The 19,867-nt window shown below is 45.7% G+C and overlaps 1 protein-coding gene across 4 annotated transcripts; it reads left to right on the top strand.

Moving 5' to 3' along the window:
- Positions 1 to 3,892: 3,892 nt before the first annotated feature.
- Positions 3,893 to 7,378, top strand: LOC147612373 (translocon-associated protein subunit alpha-like). Of its 4 annotated transcripts, none has more exons than XM_086783593.1 (8): positions 3,893 to 4,005; positions 4,182 to 4,319; positions 5,043 to 5,093; positions 5,210 to 5,298; positions 5,417 to 5,494; positions 5,642 to 5,845; positions 6,030 to 6,101; positions 7,043 to 7,378. In XM_086783593.1, exons 1-8 carry the CDS (start codon positions 3,924 to 3,926, stop codon positions 7,109 to 7,111), a joined length of 783 nt encoding a protein of 260 aa, XP_086639719.1. In that variant the 5' UTR covers positions 3,893 to 3,923; the 3' UTR covers positions 7,112 to 7,378. The 4 variants fall into 4 exon arrangements, with proteins under 4 accessions (XP_086639719.1, XP_086639718.1, XP_086639717.1 ...); XM_086783592.1 differs by having other exon boundaries at positions 3,925 to 4,005; positions 4,150 to 4,319; positions 6,033 to 6,101; XM_086783591.1 differs by having other exon boundaries at positions 3,925 to 4,005; positions 4,150 to 4,319.
- The last annotated feature ends 12,489 nt before the right edge of the window (positions 7,379 to 19,867 follow it).

The following is a 19,867-nucleotide window of genomic DNA, read 5'->3' as shown; positions in this document are numbered from 1 at the left end:
CGTCGTCCCATCAAGTTCTCCTTGGACGGCTAAGAACCAAGTTTCCCTTGCTTGAACTTCGCCTCGGGCCGGTTCCCTCTTTCTTTGCACCCCTTTGCCCTTGACGGCTAGATCTGAGTGCTTTCCACATCCAAGCTGCCCTTGAATTTCAGTGAGCCGGCTGCCACTTCGACCCACCCAACTGCATGCACACTGCCACTTGCACAAACAGTTGTTTCCATCTTCAGGTAACTTGGCCCAAGAACACGCCTTCGAACTTCAGTGAGCCAGCTGCCACTTTGACCCACCCAACTGCATGCACATTGCCACCTGCACATCCAGCTGTTTCCGTCTTCAGGAGTAACCTTGGGGAGCCAAACGACTCCGGTCCACTTGCCCAACTCCAGATGTACAAGGTCACGCCCTCACCCAGAGTGCTATGTGCCCGGCACTACGGTTCCATGTCCTGCGCTTGAGCGATCACGAGTAGTCCCCTTCCTTGAACTTGCTTCCCAAAGCCTTCAACCCTTGAGCCGCACAACCCAAGTCCATGGGAGTGAGTCCAGCTATACCCGTTTGCTCCTTCACCCAGAGTGCTATCTGCCCGGCACCACGGTCCTTAGGCTGCGATCCAGAGCTCCCAAGTAGTCCCCTTCTTCAAACCTGCTTTCCCAAGCCACACAGCTCTTGTGCCTCTTTGCCCTTGAACGGCTTGATATGGCACTTTCCTTCAAACTCGGCCCTCCCCGGATTGCTCCAGCTCGGGCCGTTGTGTGCCTTTGTAGCCCTTGATGGCCTGATTTGGCACGTTCCTTCAGCATGGCCCTCCCCGGATTGCTCCAGTTCGGGCCGAGTGTGCCCTCGGCACGGTGAATCCTTGGACTTTCCGGGAGGCCCAGGGCTCTTGGCGCCGCGCGCGGCCTTACCCTCACCCAGGCGAGCGTCGAGTGAATGTGACGCGTGCACCACGGCGGGCTACACGGCCACGAAGAGAGCGCGGGGTCTTGGTGCCTCTCCTAGGGCTTACCCTCACCCGGCTCGGTCCATCAGAAGGAGGTGGTGACGCGGGCACGCTGGCCGCAGCGGGCGTCCCGGCCACAAGAAGGTGCATGGGTCACGGGTGTTTTGGTGCCATCAAAGGGCCTTACCCTCAACCGCGTGCCCGGAAGCCGCGGGCTCTTGGTGCCTCTCCTAGGGCTTACCCTCACCCGGGCGGAACGTCGGAGTAGAGATGAAGAAGACCCAGGGCTCTTGGTGCCTCTCCGGAGGGCTTACCCTCACCCCAGGCGGAACGCGAAGGTAGCGGTGTGTGGCTCTTGGTAGCCGGAAAGGGGTATTGACGCCTTCTGGTCTCACCCTGCATTGGCCCTGCGAAGGAGGGCGGGTTCGGCTAGCTGCCTCCCCCTTGATCCTGAAAGATCTGAAGAGGCTTCGGCTCCTTCCGGCCTAGACCTCGTGCTCTTGCTTAGCACATGGAGATAATGGGGCTTCAGCTTTTTGCTTCCACCCAAGGCGCAATCCTTGATGATCTCGAAGGGCGTCGGCTTCTCCTGCCTAGCCCGTTGCTTCGTTGGTGAGGTTTGGGTGGCTGCTTCGCCACGAGGCTCGCCATGGCCTCAGCGGGCACCTTTGCCGCTTGTCTTCTTTTGGAGTTGGCTCGGCGGCGTCTTTCTGCTCTTCATGGGCACCACACCGAGACGACGTCCCATTCCGCCGCCTCAAGTTTCTTAGCATAAGCGGACCCGGTCCCATTCCCGGCGCTGCCTCCGCGTGCGTGGCCCCTTTGTCTTTGTCTCTTTGACCTGAGTAGCCTCCAGCCCGCGGTCCTCATCTGAGGTGCTGCTGGTCCGCGTGCCACCCTTGTCTTGCCAGCCTTGCCGTTTTCTTTGAGCTTTGGTTGTTGGCGATGGTGGTAGCTCTGGAAAGATCCCGAAGCCAGTTGGCCCCCACGAGGATCAAGCTTGATGCTTTCCTTCGTTCAGCGCGGAAGTGGTTACTCTTGAGAGATCCCGAAGCCTTGACGGCCCCCACGAGGATCAAGTAGATGACTTCTTTGAGCTCTTTGGTGGTCACTCTGAAAGATCCCGAAGCCTTTGACGGCCCCCACGAGGATATATATACAGAGAGAGAGAGACTACTCTCTCTCTCTCTGTCTCTGTCTCTCTCTCTCTGTATATATATATATATACAGAGAGAGAGAGACAGAGACAGAGAGAGAGAGAGTAGAGAGAGAGAGTAGTCTCTATATATATATACAGAGAGAGAGAGACAGAGACAGAGAGAGAGAGAGTAGTCTCTCTCTCTCTCTCTCTGTATATATATATATATATATATATATATACAGAGAGAGAGAGAGAGAGACAGAGAGAGAGAGAGAGAGTAGTCTGTCTCTCTCTCTCTCTGTGTATATATATCAGAGAGAGAGAGAGAGTAGTTTGTCTCTCTCTCTCTCTCTGATATATATACACAGAGAGAGAGAGAGACAGACTACTCTCTCTCTCTCTCTGTCTCTCTCTCTCTCTCTCTGTATAAAAGAGAGAGAGAGAGAGACTACTCTATACACAGAGAGAGAGAGAGACAGACTACTCTCTCTCTCTGTCTCTGTCTATACACAGAGAGAGAGAGAGACAGACTACTCTCTCTCTCTGTCTCTGTCTCTCTCTCTCTCTTTTATACAGAGAGAGAGAGAGAGAGACAGAGAGAGAGAGAGTAGTCTGTCTCTCTCTCTCTCTCTCTCTCTCTGTATATATATATATATATTCTCTCTCTGTCTGTCTCTCTCTCTCTCTCTCTCTGTGTATATATATATATACAGAGAGAGAGAGAGAGAGACAGAGAGAGAGAGAGTAGTCTCTCTCTCTCTCTCTCTGTTTGTCTCTCTCTCTCTCTCTTTTATACAGAGAGAGAGAGAGAGAGACAGAGAGAGAGAGAGAGTAGCCTGTCTCTCTCTCTGTGTATATATATACAGAGACAGAGAGAGAGACAGACTACTCTCTCTCTCTCTCTCTGTCTCTGTCTCTCTCTCTGTGTGTATATATATATATATATACAGAGAGAGAGAGAGAGAGAGAGAGAGAGAGAGAGAGCTCTGTGTGTGTGTGTGTGTGTGTGTGTGTGTGTGTGTGTGTGTATATATAAAGAGAGAGAGAGAGAGAGAGAGAGAGAGAGTAGCTACTCTCTGTAGATCTCTCTCTCTCTCTCTCTCTCTCTCTCTCTCTCTCTCTGTGTATATATATATAGCTACTCTTTGTAGATCTCTCTCTCTCTCTCTCTCTCTCTCTCTCTCTCTCTCTCATATATATACATATGTACGTATGTATATAATAGTAGCTGTATATGTATATATGTATGTATGTATGTATGTATAGACAGTAGCTAATATATATGTGGGTGTGTGTGTGTGAATGTAAGTACCTTCATACATATAAGCTCAATGCAAATAAATATATGATTAAAGTATATGTATGGAGTGACATTGGTGCTCTAATCTAACAATCTAAGTAGTCACGATACGTATACTCGAGGGTTAAGCGTGTTATGTTTGTCTACTTCAAGTTGTCCACCTACCTTATCATCGGGCAGTAGCTCAGTTGTTAAGGTGATTCGTTGTCAAAACCCAGGTTATGGGTTCGAACCTTGCTGGCTACCCCGATTGATGCCTTACCCTTGTGTACCGATTGAAGCTTGCCCCTGCTTTGTGGGATAAGGGGGGTCCCATGGGTACTAAGCCCGCTTCCTAACGCCCAACTTAAAAAAAAAAAAGTTGTCCACCTTCCAACAGTGTAACTAATTCAGAAGTATGGTATAATATTCTCGATTTTAGTTGTGGGTGGCGGGCCTCTGAATCGGTCCATCGTGTGAATGCAAGTCCGACTGTGTCCGACTAAACCCCAAAAAGCGCGTCCATATACAAAAGCCCGAGTCAACTCACAATTACAGCAAAGATGGCTGGACCTCGAGTATGCATTTCCTGCCTCTTCCTCGCCCTCCTCCTCTTCCTTTCGCCCATCGCTGCTGCCGCCCAAGGTTAGCTAATCATGGGTTTTGCCACATTTTAGTGTTGTAATTGTCTATGTCATGTGTTTTTGGCCGCAATTTGATGGTAGTTTATTTGACTTCCTAATCAATACTGGATCCAAAGCATGTATCGTCATATGTCTGATAACCCAGCATTCTGAAGATGGCCCATCGACATTATGCAGGTGAATCCTATGCTGAGGATGTGGGTGATGCTAAAGCAGGACTGGTTGCAGAGGACATCCAGAATCTGCTTGATGACGGTCTGAAGCCAGCACCCGGAGTTGATACTGTCGTCTTCTTCCCGAAAAATCCTGATAAATGTAAGTGTCTTGCTGAGTGTTCACTTAATTCAATGACTTATCATTCTTGTGGATAAATGTAAGTGTCTTGCTGAGTGTTCACTTAATTCAATGACTTATCACCCTTGTGCACCAAGCATCCACGGTTGAACCCATCCATTGGCAGACATCAAGGGGTGTATTTGACCCATTCCAACATCCGCTGACACACATCAAGGGGGCATTTTACCCATTCCAACATCGTTGGAAATCCACATTATATAGGTTTGCGCAAAGATTGAGCCCATGCCAAACATCCCATTGACATACATTATGCAGGTCAAGGGAGGTTTTAACCCATTCCAAAATTCAACTATATGGGTTGGCACAAGGATTGGAATTATCGACCATCGCATTCCATACATTTTCATTCAAGTTTTCAACCCATGCTTGCTTACTCTTTACCATTAGGCCAATACTTTAGAAGTTTGGAAGTATTATATAAAATTTCCCTTCAATGAACTCCCCTCCTCCTGTGTTCAGTAGTGACTTAGTATGTTTAGGTCCGAGGTATGTAACTTTGTTTGGTTGAGCGTATGTGACTAAGTTGCGGTCTGAGCCTATGTAACTAAGTTTGGGTTGGATAATCAACATTTTTTTTGCCAAGCATAACATGCATTGGGCACTTGTGTGGCATTGTATAAAAGTGACCAGTATATGTTGTTTTGATTTTCTAATCCCTTATAACTATACTTGATTTGCCAGCAATCAGAGCGGGAGAGAAGGGTGAAATCATTGTTGGAGTCTCAAACCATGGTTTGTATTCTTTTTAGTACTTTGAACTTCCAAATAGGTTTTACTTGATTGCAGCATGGTCTTCTTAGCATGGAACACTGAATTTATCATGCCATGCTATTTTTTTTTTGGAACAGGAGATACGCATTTGAGTGTCCACTCTGTCTGGGCCAGTTTGCATTTGTCTTATGACCATGGATATCGTATTCAGAACTTCTCTGCTGTGGTGCGTTATGTTTAGAATTTACAAATAGGCTATGTTGGGTATCTGAAAGCTGTATGTACTGTGATGCAATACACAAAAAATGACGTTTTAACTTCTTCACGACCACCCTTCTGTTCAGGATTTTCGAAATGCGACGGTTCCCAAATCGGTTCAGGCATCATTTGCCTACTCATTCACTGTCAGCAAGTACCTTCAGGTGCTTCTCGCTCTCTCTGTCTGTCTTTTACACCCACCTGCTTGCCTGCTCCCATCCCTTCCAAAACTCCATTGTAGGCTACAATGTAAGCACATTTGTGTATACTTTTCCTTGAGTTAAGCTTTGACATGTCTTTATTCTATTCAGCCTGGAACTTTCGATCTGGTAGCCAGCGTTCTGTATGAGGTGAATGGCCAGCCTTATCAATCAGTCTTTTACAATGGAACAATTGAGGTGGTTGAAACGAGTGGATATTTCAGTGGCGAGACGCTGTTTCTTGTAACGTTGGGACTCAGCATGTTGGGCCTTCTTAGTATGTGGTTATTTGACCAATTTCAAAAGCTTTCCAAGGTACCCTTTGGATTTTTGTTGGTTATTCTTGCATTGGAACAGATGGTTTAGCATACAGGGAGTAGGTCCTTTGTTGCTTGTTCAAGTCTTTTAACCCTAATGGGCTGTTTTTAAGAGAAGCACCATTTTTTGATTGAGCCTCTCTTCAACAGCTTCACGAGTGGATCTTGTGCTTTGTGTGCAGAAGACACGGAGAACCAAGAAAGTCGAGACAGGCACTCAGAGCATGGAAACATTCAACAATGAATGGTTGCAGGTTCCCTTTCTCTCTCTCTATATCTCTATATATATGTGTGTGTGTTGTGTGTTGTGTGTGTCTATGTGGAATGCTGATGTAGCAGTTTAAGAAAGTAATGATCATACTTTCTTTAGCATTTAGCTTCAGCCCATCTAGTAGCATATTCAGTTGCTGACTTATAATGAGAGATCCCAGGTTGGAGTCCCAGTCCATGCACCTTGGTGCTGGCATATGGTTCGTAGGTGGTGTGCTGGCTTGGCTATAGCAATAAAAGACTCATTATAATCATCTCTCTTTCTCTCTCTCTCTCTCTCTCTCTCTCTCTCTCTCTCTCTCTCCACCCTATACAACCAACCCAACACACACGCACAGAAAAAAAGAGGTCTTTTGAAAACATAATTGCAAACCAGCGTGGCAGTAATGACCAAAGTAAGAGATTTTGCCACTCTATTTGTCACTGGCAACAGAGCTGATGTTAAGCCACAGTATGCTAGTAGTTTCCTGGTCGTTTCCCTCACATTTCACCTTTTTCAACACTCCACGCCTTGTGTGATTTTAAGCTGTTAGTGTTACGGTAGGGGTATGCCTGCATGCAGACTGTGCATTGCAAACTGAACTTTCCTTTGTAGTTGCACCTATGTACAAGTCATATGGCTAATCATAATTGCAAACCAGCGTGGCAGTAATGACCAAAGTAAGAGATTTTGCCACTCTATTTGTCACTGGCAACGGAGCTGATGCTAAGCCACAGTATGCTAGTAGTTTCCTGGTCGTTTCCCTCACATTTCACCTTTTTCAACACTCCACGCCTTGTGTGATTTTAAGCTGTTAGTGTTACGGTAGGGGTATGCCTGCATGCAGACTGTGCATTGCAAACTGAACTTTCCTTTGTAGTTGCACCTATGTACAAGTCATATGGCTAATCCAACTCTTAAAATGCTTTTGTGGGGCTTGTGCAGGGCACTGCGTTCACTCAGAAGCATTCAAAGAGCATCGTCCAACCAACCAAATCAAAGAAGAAGAAATGAGTTTGTTTTTCAGCTTTTGCGGAAAATTCACACATACCTCTAACAAATGTTGTAGCTATAGGTTAGGTTTAGGCTTTATGATTAAGCTTATTTCAGGATACCGTCATCCCATAAGCACCTTTCTAAGTTTGCAGGAGTCAGGTGTTTACTATCCTTTTACATTTCTATGTGAAATTAATGACACTTTTTTTTTTCTCCTGATTTGACCCCTCAACTGGGGGTTGTAAGGCCTATTTCACATCAATGGAAAATCCAATTTTGCAGCAAGTGTTACATTTGAAATTTGCATGGGAACATATGATGTGGAAATAAATATCTTTCGGGTTGCATGCTGTTGTGGAGGTGGATACCGGCAAGTTTCACATCCATGAACTTAACAGACGCCGAAAGTTCTGTGGTTCTCAGAGATGCCCACAAGCCACTGTGCATTCGGCATATACAGAAAATGTGTCATGCAACATCATAGATAAGAATACACCATGGCATGTGAAATGTAGGCATGTGGAAGAAAATGTGGTTTGAAAGTGCAACACAAACTTTTTTGTATCCCATGTCTAAAGTATTTTCTGGATGTACATGCCATGTTGAGAGGGTTTTACTGTGTTTGATCTTCCTCGTCGTTTGAGTTTGATTTGGAGTATTCACAGGTGGTTGATGAGTGTCATAAGTGCAACTCTTGGTGTGTCAAATAGCCTTCTTTTTGGCCTTGGTGTGGTGGACGATGAATTATTTCCTGCAAATTGGCAGCTTTCTGTTTCTAGATGTTCATTGTTGAGGATAATCAATTATGTGTCTAGCCCAGTCTGCAGTTGGATGTGAGGATCCACTTCCACTCCTCGTATGGTTTTGGCTTCAGATCTTAGCCTAATTATTTCTACTTTTTGGTTTTTTGCTGTGATCTTAAGATTCTGTGTGGATTAATGGATTCTTCTTGGAGGTTGGTTTTTGCTTGCTAGACTCTTGTGATTTTGAGGCCACGAAGCAAGACTTTTCACTCTATATATCTCTGTGTTTTCTTGTACTCTGAGCTATTCTACTTAAAAATTGCCAAGCTAGCTTTTACCTTTGGCTTGCTATTCGAACTAGCTGTAAAACTAAAAGAACAGGGAAACGAGAGCCCAACGCAATCTTGAGCTCCTCCCCTCCTGCGTTTGCGCCTGTGCCCTCCTTGCCTCCATCTGCGGCCCTCTCCCCTCCCCCCCCTCCCATGTTTCTCCCTTCCTCCTCTGAGCCTCTCCTCCTTTTCTTTCGCCCCCTCCGTCTTTGTTAGGCATTTCTCTCAGTTCTCTGGGCTTTCTTCACTTGGCAAGTCTTGGCACTTTCTGGTCTTCACCCTCAGGAGGACTCCATGCCAGCTGCTTTGTCATCCCTGACAGAGGCCGCCGTTACTTGCTTATCCTTTTCTGAAGTGGACTGTCAGCTTCTTGCTACGATTGTTGCATCATTAGAGACCTCTGCTCTGGTATGTAAGATTGTCGGTAGCTGCCCAACGCGCGGACAACTTAGAGATCTTTTGTAGGCGATCCTCATCGGTGGGCTTGCCAAGATCATAGACATTCGTTCTTTGGGCAGTGGTTACTATCAGGTTGAGTTCAACTCGTCTTTGGTTGCGCCCCCCCCCCTCTCCCTCCTCGGTCCCTGTTCAGATCCTCACCAGGGGGTAGAGAGAGAGGCAGGCTCTCAGGCAGTGGAGCACTAGGATCTGATCGTGGACGACCGTGCTATCAGAGAGTGGCGGACAGTTGGCCTGCGCTCGGGCTGTCAGGCGACTACTAAAGCTGAGCGTTGCCACTGTGCACACCAGGTTAGCAGAGTACAGGAGGATTCGGTTCTGTCAGAGAACCGTTTCGAGCATTTATCACAGCACCCACCTGGTGGCGATGGCCCCCCTCCAGTCATGGAGAGGATCCCTGTAGCCCCTCCGGTTTGGCGGTCGCTTTTCCGTCGAGATTCCTCATCTGGTTCTCAGTTTCCAGTGAGGCCAGCTGGCCCGACGAGGCCCCCCCAACAGCCTCCCTCTCCGATCGATCGCTCCCAGCCGCTCCCTTCTCCTCCCCCTCCCCCTCCCCCTCCGTCTCCTCCTCCCTCCTCCTCCTCTCCCATCTTTGCTTCCGACTTTTCCCATAGCGGTCCCCTCTACCCTGTCCTCTTCCTTTGAGCCACTACTCCCTCCTCCCTTCGCCTCTCCAGAGCACACTCAGGCCACCCTCAAGCAGCACCCAACCCAGAGCGGAGGCAGCTCCACTCGCTGCTTGATCCATAGATTCTCGAAGTTGGTAGAGATGATCATCCCCGCTTCCCGAGTGAGGCTCTCTCGCCAGAGTCCCCAGGTAGGCCCCCGAAGATTTGGGGCTGCTTGTGGATTACAGTTTCTTCCGATGTCTTCTGGTGGAAGGGACAAATCTTTTCGAGGAGACACTAGCGTCCGTTTAGATATGTGTGGTGTTTCATCACTCCAGACCTTCTATGCCAGAGAGTGGCATGATGATCTTCTCTTTTCCTTTGAGTGCAGCCTCGGAAACGGAGTGGACTCGGAGTCTGTGGCTACCACCATCTAGGGGTAGGCAGTCGAGCTTTCACACCATCTTCATGATCTTTGCATCACCGATGTGATCACCCACCTCTGGCCCTTGGCTAGGATGGAGCTTGGAGGCTCAGGCCATAGGGACCAGGACAGGGAGGTGGTAGCCTCTAGCTTGGAGGTGCTGCTCTTTGTATTCCTGCATATCTCAGTTGCAGTACCACTCCTCGCCTCTTATAGATACCTCCATTGTGATAGATGGAGTTCGGAGTATGCCTACTCTCATGCTCGGACAAAGTGGCGACACATGGAGGACAGGGTCGGCGCCCACTTGTCGCGCCTTTGCCCCTTGGATGCGGGCCTTGGTGAGATTAGCAGTTTTTTTGCAAGAGGCAGCTGGAGGGATTTCGTAGGTAGGAGAGGAGTTTGAGGAGGGGTCTTGCTTCTCTTCAACGGCTTCAGGAGAGTTCCCATGATAGCCCTTGGATTGAGAGTTCCCGTGATAGCCCTTGGATTGAGAGTTCCCGTGATAGCCGCCCGTACGAAGATCACATCCATTAAGGAGAGGAGGGTGAAATACAGATACCATGCCAGAGCTTCCTTTTGGACCCAGGTTGGCGATAGAGTCACGGGAGACTTTGAGATAGCAGGTTCCCATAGGAGGAGACATGGTATTCGCATGTTGCTTAGCCAGGATGGAGCCTTCATTTTTGAAACCCCCCCCCCCCCCCCCCCATCTAAGAGCCATCGCGACTGATTTTTGTCGCTCTCTCCTCTCGGGTGTCCCATTATCCCCACAAGTGATGGATGTGCGCGAGAGGGTCTAGTGGCACACGATAGAGGTGGTTCCCCTCGCTCTTCGGTCCTTCTTATTGACTCCCTTTACTACAGAGGAGCTGGCAAAGGCATTGACTGCTCTTCCTAGGGGCAAATGCCTTGTCACGTGCATCCCGCACTTGGATGCCACGTAGACATATCTCAACAAGAAGGTGCAGGATTTGGAGTGGAAACTGGTCCCATGTGAGCCTAGTCCGGGATGAGTCAGCTAGGGTTCCACTCTACGCGTCCGAGGTCAAGTGTGTGTTGTCCTACATATGAACTAGTGTCAGTCCGTACTGTGAGTCTCCCTCTGGAATGATGTCAGATGATCTATGTATTTGGTCTGCAACTAGATGTCGGGCGGACGTTTGTAGATGCATGTAGGTTTGCATGTAGAAAGGGGCCAACCTATAAGGTTACCCCAGAACAGAGCTTAGAGCACCTATGGTGGGCATGGGGCCAGCCTACAAGGCTACCCCAGAACAGAGCTTAGAGCTCCTGTCGGACGTCTGTAGGTACATGTAGGTTTGCATGTTCTGGGGCCAGCCTATAAGGCTACCCCATAACAGAGCTTAGAGCTCTTGTCGTGGGCATGGGGCAGGTTTAAAACCACCCCAAGGGGCCAGGAGGGCCCCATGCTGTGCCCGCCAGCCCTAGGATGGGCTGGGCAGGCTGTCACCCAGCCGTAGGGGCCCTGGCCAGGCAGCCGACAGGGCCCAGGGCCCTGCTAGCCAGTCGGCTATGTGCGGGGCAGCCCCACACTAATTGTGATTGGCTGCTCAGCACCCCAGCCAGATCATGTGCAGGCTGGACATCCTGAAGACTGTGAAACAATGGCTTTAAGAGCATTAAATGCGAGCTTATTCAGCAGGCCGACCCCTGTTGGAGCAGCCGACCAGCACCAATAGAGCTTATAAAAGGTCAGCCAAGAAAACAGTAAATTCATCTCATTATTCAGCACGAAGTGTAGCCACGTTCCAAGGGCCAGGACAGCCAAGGGGAGTGCTCCAACCAAGGTGAACATTGCAGGTCAAGATTCAGCCTTTATTTTCAAATTTACATCATTCTAATAAAGAAAATACACCATTCGTGGTGGGGGCCTTATAGAGGGTATTTGGGACCCCATACTGTGTCCTCCCCTCCCTCCCTCCCTCCTTCCCTCCCCCCCCCCTCTCTCTCTCTCTCTTTCTCATCATCGCAAGACCTTCTCGCGCCAGCTCAGTTTTACCACTTTGAGCACCATGTCACAGCGGCCCATGAGGGATGTAATAGGGTGATATGAGAGCTCTCTGCTCATGTACCTAGATTAGATTTTATAGTTCTAGTTATTGGTTATCTTTCTTTATTACTATTTTGTACCCAGGATGATGTACCTCATGGATATTATGTAACCTTTTGGTCTCATAGGTCATTTTGGCCTTTTGAAGACATTAATACAACTCTCTCTCTCTCTCTCTCTCTCTCTCTCTCTCTTGCACATCTTCTTCAGATTTGTGCGTTATCATCATCGTGAATGATTGTTGAATTCTGAGCATTGAAGTTACCGATTCAACCATGAAGCTTCTGCATGTTACATGCCCGGGGGCGGACAGGCTTCCAGTTTCTTTGTTTCTTCGCCACTCATGGAAGGCGGCCTTTGATCTGCCTTCAATGAGATTATGTCCACAGTTGCCATGCTAGAGAGGCTTTCAGAGGGTTTGATACATTGATTCCTAAGGAGGGTGGTGACAGATTGGAGATCCGGAAAAATCGAGACCAATCACCCCTCTTGGGACCGCCTACAAGATCTTGGCCAAGGCCATTAGCCGGAGACTTTATCCTCTCCTCCTTTATCAGAAAACCCTTTTTTGAGAACATTGTTTGGATTCATCAATGGCTCCTACGATACTACAAGCATTTAAGATTAAAGAAAACATGACAACAAGCTTCCCATGTTGGAGTGGAGATAAAACGAAGATCAAAGTAGCAACACACACGTACATGTAGCAAAGCAAGGAGAGATAGATGGAAGAAAAACACTCAAGCATTGATGAGAACGATCAAAGTACAAGTGAAGTGACATGATAAGTTCACTTATACACACTCATAAGAGTGAGTGCACACACTTACAAGAGAAGTGACATGATAAGTTCACTTACACACACCCATAAGAGTGCATACATATGCTTAGGGGAAAAAATCTCCTAAAGAGGGAAAAATTACCTCGGCCCATTATTAGCCTATGTCCACACATCACTACCATTGGAGTGGAGATCAAAGTAGCAACACACACATAGATGCAGCAAACAAGGACAGAGAGATACAAGTACAACACTCAAAGTAGGTTGATGAGAATGAGTGAAGTACAAGTGAAGTGATATGATAATATTACACACACACACACACTCATAAGAGTGCATATATATGCTTAGGAAAAAAAAAACCTCCTAAAGTGGGAAAAAAATCCTCAATCCAATATTACCCTATATCCACATATCATTACCATATAAATGGCTAGAAATCCTCCCTTGTAGTGATGATGTATGCATGTACAGGGATCACATGGTTGATTAATCGCAAAAGGGCAATAAACCCAAAGCTTTAGAAAAAGCTTCAAACTTCTCTTGTGAGAGAGCCTTCATGAACATATCTGCCACATTGTTGTGTGTAGAGACATAAGCTATGCTAGTCTCTCTTGTGATGAGCCACTCCTTAACATAATGATAATGCACCTCAATGTGCTTTGTACAAACATGAAACACCGGGCTTCTTGCAAACGGATAATGCACTTGGGCTGTCAAGTGGGGGACTGCTATCCCAATACTAAGATCTACTAAAAGGTAATAAGTCCCAAATGGCAATAAGCCTAAACCTTCAAAGTTCTCTCGTGAGAGAGCCTTCATGAACATATTTACCACATTGTCGTGTGTAGAGATATAAGCTAGGCTAATCTCTCTCGCAATAAGTCTCTCCTTGACATAATGATAATGCACCTTAATGTTGTTTGTGTGAGCATGAAACACTGGTTTCCTTGTAAACGGATAATGCACTCTGGCTATTAGTGAAGATGGAGGTAGGGGAACACTATCTGTTAAAAGACATGGTGTGAGCTTAGTTATTGAATGAATCAAGCAATGCACAAGATCATTACATAAATAATATCACACCATTAAAGCAACACATGCCACCACTTAGATGTTAATGAAATGTAACCAATGAGAAATGGAGTATACTCAAGGTCACCACAAATGCATCGCATAGACAAATACCAATGAGGACAACAAAAAAAGAGAGAGTATTTCCACAAAGGACCACTTAGTACATTGATCACTAAGCAAGTACACAAAGTATGGACACTATACTCTCCACTTAGCTATCTCTAGCTCTCTTTAATGTGTGAGTTGTAGCCCCTGAATTTATAGACTCATGAGAGGGAGGCACCTAGAGCCCTTGATTCTATCCATCTCCCTATGATTTCTCACCTGACTCACCAAAAAGGTGATGCCCTAATAAAAGGAAGATAACTACTAGACCTACACCCAGTTACTCTAGTAATTTGAGCCTTCTAACCTTAAAACAAACCACTCTAAGGTATCACTAAGGAAACACACTAAGAATGGATGCTAGATCACATATTCCTAATAACCTTCCTTGATCAATCATCCATACCATGCAGGGTGTGCTTGGATCAACTCTATCACTAAGATAACTAATTTGTCCCCCACGGGCTAAAAGATGTCATACAAACCGTTAGAATAATGAGTTGGAGAAGTTTGCCTCCTCCTTCTCTGGTTGCTTGGCTTTTTCCCTTCTCTTTCTCTTGTTTATCCTTCTTCCTCTTTTAGAAATCCTTGATGATGTGGTCCTTCTTTTTGCAATAATAGCACGTTCGAGAAGCCTTGGTCTTCTTGTCCTTGACTGTAGCTGAATAGGCATGCTCCACTGGAATCGATGGTGAAGGAGCTGATGCTTTTGGAAGCCTCCATGCAAGTTTCCTCTAAAATGAGGGCAAAATTCACTGGTTAATGTATGATTGTTTTGATTGGCTATGACCGAGACATAGTGCTCATAGCAAGGAGACATGTTGGAAAGCAACACATAGATGGTCTCCTCCTCATCAATAGTCACACCTGCACCTCTAAGTTGATCAATCATACAATGGATATCATTTACATGAGCAACAATACTGGTTTTATCATCCTTTTCCATCTGATAAAGCTTCTTCCTTAAGAAGAATCCAACAGATGTATTTGTTTTCCCAAAGATAGACTTGAGCCGAAGCCATGCTTCATTCGAAGTCTTTGTAGAACCGACTTGATGAATCCGGCTATCACCGATGCCACAAATAATGAGAGGCAATGCCTTTGAGTCTAAAGTGGTCCACTTAGAGATAAGATCTGGATCTCGACTTGGGCTTTTCTCAGTTTCATTTACCACTCCCCACGTGTCTTTCTCAATCACACACATTTACATTTTCACGCACCAAGTGTGGTACTTGGAGCCATCAAATTTGTCGGTTTCGCCAAACATTTTCCCCACCATGGTTGCCATGGTACTCAACCTGGAACTCACACACAATGTTCCACAAACAAGGAAGTACTTTATAGCTCTAGGACTTTACAATGGAGCTTGGCTTTTCACCTAGAAACGCTTTTACTCAAGGATCCCTTCACCAAACAAATGAAGGTGTGTGCACATGAATTGTGACCACCCCTGATAGTGTGAATTTGTGTGGGTTTTGAACTTTGTCTTAGATTCTTTGGCTAGTGCAAGTTTGGCTTTAGTTTTAGTATGTAAAAACCTTGGCATTTGATTGACACACCACACACTTGAACCCTTCAACCCTTTCACTAAGAAATGCAAGATGAGATGTGCTCTTTATAGTGCTAGAGCATGTACATTATGTTGTGAACAGAGGATGCATGTGTAATGCTATTCTCCCACAAAGATGAAAATAATACCAAGAGTGTGATAATCCCCTTTATCACAAGATAAATATGAAGGACCTTAAAACCTTAGAGCTTTAGAAAAATTCACAAGAAATTTTTAAACAAATACTTTTCCTCCTATAATGAAGGAGGAAAGTAGATGATGGTGGAGCTTGATATTCTCCTTCAATCATGGAGCAATTCGCTGGTGGTTTGCTGGAAACAAGATGCCTAGAGAATCTCCCGAGGATTATACAACCAAAGGTACCACCGTTTTTTGCAACAACTAGGGTCAGAACCCGGTGATTATACTGTTAGGATTTTGAGCTCATCTAGTGAGGCGATGGACACTGATGACCCGCCTGGGGGATAGGCCCCACACTTACACCACTGGCATGGTTGGTGAGATCCTGGGTGATATGCGGCCAGTGGGATGACAGGCTGTGTGACAACCATTCTAGAGACTGGCATAGTTATAGCGCCAGCTCATTTAGTTGGGTTCACACTATAGAGAACCCTAGTATGTATTTGGTTGAGTACCTTTTCATATCGAGTGTATCTTATCTTTGCATATGGTGTGCTGCGTGTTGTATGAAGAAGAAGAAGATTTTCAGCCTCCCACCTTGTGTGTTCTCTTTTAGGGTTTTGTGAGTGTGTGTGTGCTTGCAAGAGCTCAAGCTCTCTTCTCCCCTACATCTTTTCATGGTATCAGAGCCTGGTTCATGCTAAGGGCTGAGCTGCAAGCAAGAGAAGCACAGGAAGCAGTACGAGGGTAAGAGCTTCATCTACTCTTCCCTATTTGTGTTGGCGACTACACCCTTGTCGGGAGCTCTACAGGAGGCACCGGTAAACGATCTCTGATTGAGAAGCTTTCTTTGCAGGAGTAAAGCTATAGGGAAACTATATTGTCCTATCGAACAACATTTTTTAGGCCGAAAACGTGCTTCGGGCGCTTTAGGACCTCCGTTTTTTGAAAAATAGGCGATTTCGAGCACTATGGATAAGTTATCGATTCTATGCAGAACTCTGTTTTAAGAATTGTAGGAAGATAGATTGGTTGTACAGACATTGTGTGTGCTGCAAGGAGGTCAAGAAGTTGCCATTGGGTGTATGTATGCACATTGAGGTCACTGTGACATTTAAGTGTAGTACAGTACCACCACTGCAGAAAATACAGCAATTTGTGCAGGACAAACTAGAGTGCTGTTTCTGGTAAATTTGTGTGTTTAGCAAGATGTCAAATGATGGCATAAACCAAATTGTTATTGAGAAGCTTGACAAGAACAACTTCCATGCTTGGAGGTTCAGGTTGACAAATTTCCTGATGGAAAAGGGTTACTGGGACTACATAGAAGGTGAGCATGAAGAGGCACCGGAGATACCGGAGATCAATTTGACTGCTGCACATGTGAAAGAGTTCAAGTATTGAAACCAAGGAGCCAAAAAAGTTATATATTGGCTCTCTAATAGGACACCATGATTGGGCACATACAGGATGCCAAGTCCCCCAAGGAGACGTAGGACACCTTGGTAAAACTCTATGAAACGAATACCAAGGCACGAAAGATACAGTTGAAGAATGAACTTCATACTATGGAGAAAAAGAGTATGTCTATGAATGACTATACATTGAAGATCAAGGGTATTGTGTAATCCCTTGCATCTATTGGTGTTTCAGTAGATGATGATGATAAGGTGGAAGTCTGTCTACGTGGTCTCGGGCCACAATACAAGGTGTTCAAGACGTCTATTCAGGCTTGGGAAAACATTCCCAATTTCACAGATTTGGTGTCTATGTTGATTATAGAAGAGAAGAGCTTGGGTGAAGACCAATAGTCTTCACAAAACAAAAATAGTTCACAGAAACAAGCCTTCTACACAAGTTCAAGAAGAGGACGAGGTAGAGGAGGCCATGGACGCGGCCAAACAGGTAATCATAATTATGGCCAGCAGAGCAGCAACAACAACAGTCCCAGAATTCACAATAACAACAACATGCAGGTGGAAGAGGCCAATTCAGAGACAGGGGGAGTCAAAGAGGTCGTGGAAATTGGCAAAGGCAGTATAATGATACACGTGGATGCTTTTATTGTGGTAAGCATGGACATGTGCAGGCAGATTGTTATAAGAAACAAGGCTGACATGCAAAATGGGAAATTGCAGCAAAACAACTATGCATCCTCGAGCAGAAACAATGAGGATAATGAAAGGTTGTTTGTTATGCAGCATGTTATTAATGCCATGTCTGAAAATGTTGAAGCATCACATAAAGATGATGTATGGTACGCTGATTCAGGTGCTTCGAACCACATGACAAGTCATGGGGGGAGTGGTTCAAGGAGATGAAAAACCTTGAAAGACTAGGTTTTGTGGAAATAGGAGATGACACTGCTCATCCAATTGCCCATGTTGGAGATGTGCCATTGTCTATGCAGGATGGCAAAGTGAAGTACCTTGCAAATGTACTTCATGTTTTGAACATAACAAAGAATCTGGTTTCAATTGGCCAGATGATTGAGCAGGGTTTGTAGGTTCGGTTTAACCCTGATGGTTGTTATGTTGAAGACTTTAAAGACAAGTGCAGGTTGGTTGCAAAAGGCAACAGAGTGGGCAGAATTGTAAACATGCCTAAAGTGAGTGCTGCGATGTTTGCAAATGGTTCAAGAATTGTTGCAGACACAGACATTTGGCATAAAAGAATTGGACATGTGAATGTGCAGAGAATGAAGTCTATGTAGACTAAAGGAATTGTGACAGGGCTGCCAAAGTTTAAAGTTTAAGGTATGTAGAAAATATGTGAAGCATACCAATATGGAAAGAAAACAAAGCATGTACGTGACAGAAATGTGAGCAGAAATGCACTATATGTTGTGCATTCAGATATATGGGGTCCTACGAAGACCATGTCTATGGGAGGCTACAGGTATTATGTGACATTTATTGATGACTACATGAGGAAAGTGTGGGTATAGTTCATGAAGGAGAAGAGTGAGGTGTTCACTCATTTTCAAAATTTCAGAGTTATGGTTGAAAAGAAAACAGGGAAACATGTAAACTGCCTAAGGTCAGATGGAGGGGGAGAGTATTTCTCCAATGAGTTCTCCGAATTTTTGCAAAAGAATGGTATTCAAAGACAGTTTACATGCAGATACACTCCGCAGTAAAATGGAGTTACTGAGCAGAAAAACAGACACATTGCTGAGATTGCGCGAGCATTGATGGGAGAGAAGAATATGCCGCATAGCTATTGGGCTGAGGTTGTTTCTACAGCAGTTTACATCATGAACACGACTCCAACTGCAGCCATACATGATGTAACTCCAGAGGAGAGGTTTAGTGGCAGAAAACCTGACTTGTCTCATCTGAAAGTCTTTGGATACATTGCATATGTGCATGTGCCAGATGAGCCGAGAACTAAGCTAGATCCAAAAGAAGCTGAAAAATGTGTGTTTGTTGGGTATTCCCTTGAGCAAAAAGGATACAGGTGTTATAACCCTGCTACACGTGAGTTGAGGGTAAGCAGGGATGTTGTTTTTGATGAGATGAGCAGCTGGTATGCTGCTGAAAAAGAAGCTGTTGGGACTGATGTGAGTGGAAATGTGGTTGCACAGAATGCAAGTTAGCAATCACAGTCTTTGAGTGAACTAGGAGAGTCCTCATCTAGTGGTTCAGTTGATAGACCAAGGAGTGGCAGGCTGCATCATAATACCAGTCCTGCAAATGTGATTAGTACATCACATAAAGGCAAAGAGAACGTGGTTGAGACCCTTAGTACCGGACATTTCTGCAGGTCATTCTCATGTTGATGGAGAGTCTAGTGACTCAGAGATGAGCCTTGATGAGGATCTTGGGATACCAGCTATGAGAACACCTGGTGTAAAGAAGGCTATGGAAGCCATGAATGCAAAGCTGCGAAGATCTGGGAGAGTAAAGAATCCTGTGCTGTAGAGGTTTACCTATGATGGTTATGTGGCACATCACTATGCATACATGGCAAAAGTTGTGTAGGTTGTAGAGCCCACATGCATTGATGAGGCTATTGGAAATGTGTGTTGGGAGAAAGCTATGGATGAGGAGATGGATGCACTATATAGAAATGAGACTTGGGATTTAGTGCAATTGCCTGAAGGCAAGAAAGCCATTCAATGCAAGTGGGTGTACAAAGTAAAACATAACAGTGATGGAAGCATAAGCAGGTACAAGGCTAGATTGGTAGCCAAAGGATATGCGCAGACATATGGCATTGATTATGAGGAAACTTTCAGCCCAGTTGCCAAGATGGCAACAGTGAGAGTTGTGATAGTAGTGGGGCTGCATCAAAGCAATGGTCTTTACATCAGATGGATGTAAAGAATACATTCTTGCATGGGGATTTGCAGGAAGAGGTGTATATGTTGCAGCCACTTGGTTATGAGGATGTGAGTCACCCCGAACATGTTTGCAGGTTGAAGAAAGCCTTGTATGGCTTAAAACAAGCACCAAGAGCATGGTCTGACAAGATTTTTGAAT

The sequence above is a fragment of the Cibotium barometz genome, chromosome 45 (assembly GCF_041138505.1).
Source record: "Cibotium barometz isolate CiBa-2024 chromosome 45, ASM4113850v1, whole genome shotgun sequence".
In the NCBI taxonomy this organism is placed as follows: domain Eukaryota; kingdom Viridiplantae; phylum Streptophyta; class Polypodiopsida; order Cyatheales; family Cibotiaceae; genus Cibotium; species Cibotium barometz.
Note: the sequence above shows the minus strand (reverse complement) of the source record. Positions and strands in the feature narration are given on the sequence as shown.

What these genes read in the sequence shown, in the direction of transcription:
- LOC147612373 (XM_086783591.1), top strand. Translation starts at nt 3,941, where the DNA reads ATGCATTTCCTGCCTCTTCCTCGCCCTCCTCCTCTTCCTTTCGCCCAT. An exon ending in CATCGCTGCTGCCGCCCAAG is followed by an intron (nt 4,006 to 4,149) that starts GTTAGCTAATCA and finishes CTGATAACCCAG; the next exon opens with CATTCTGAAGATGGCCCATC. An exon ending in AATTTCAAAAGCTTTCCAAG is followed by an intron (nt 5,846 to 6,029) that starts GTACCCTTTGGA and finishes CTTTGTGTGCAG; the next exon opens with AAGACACGGAGAACCAAGAA.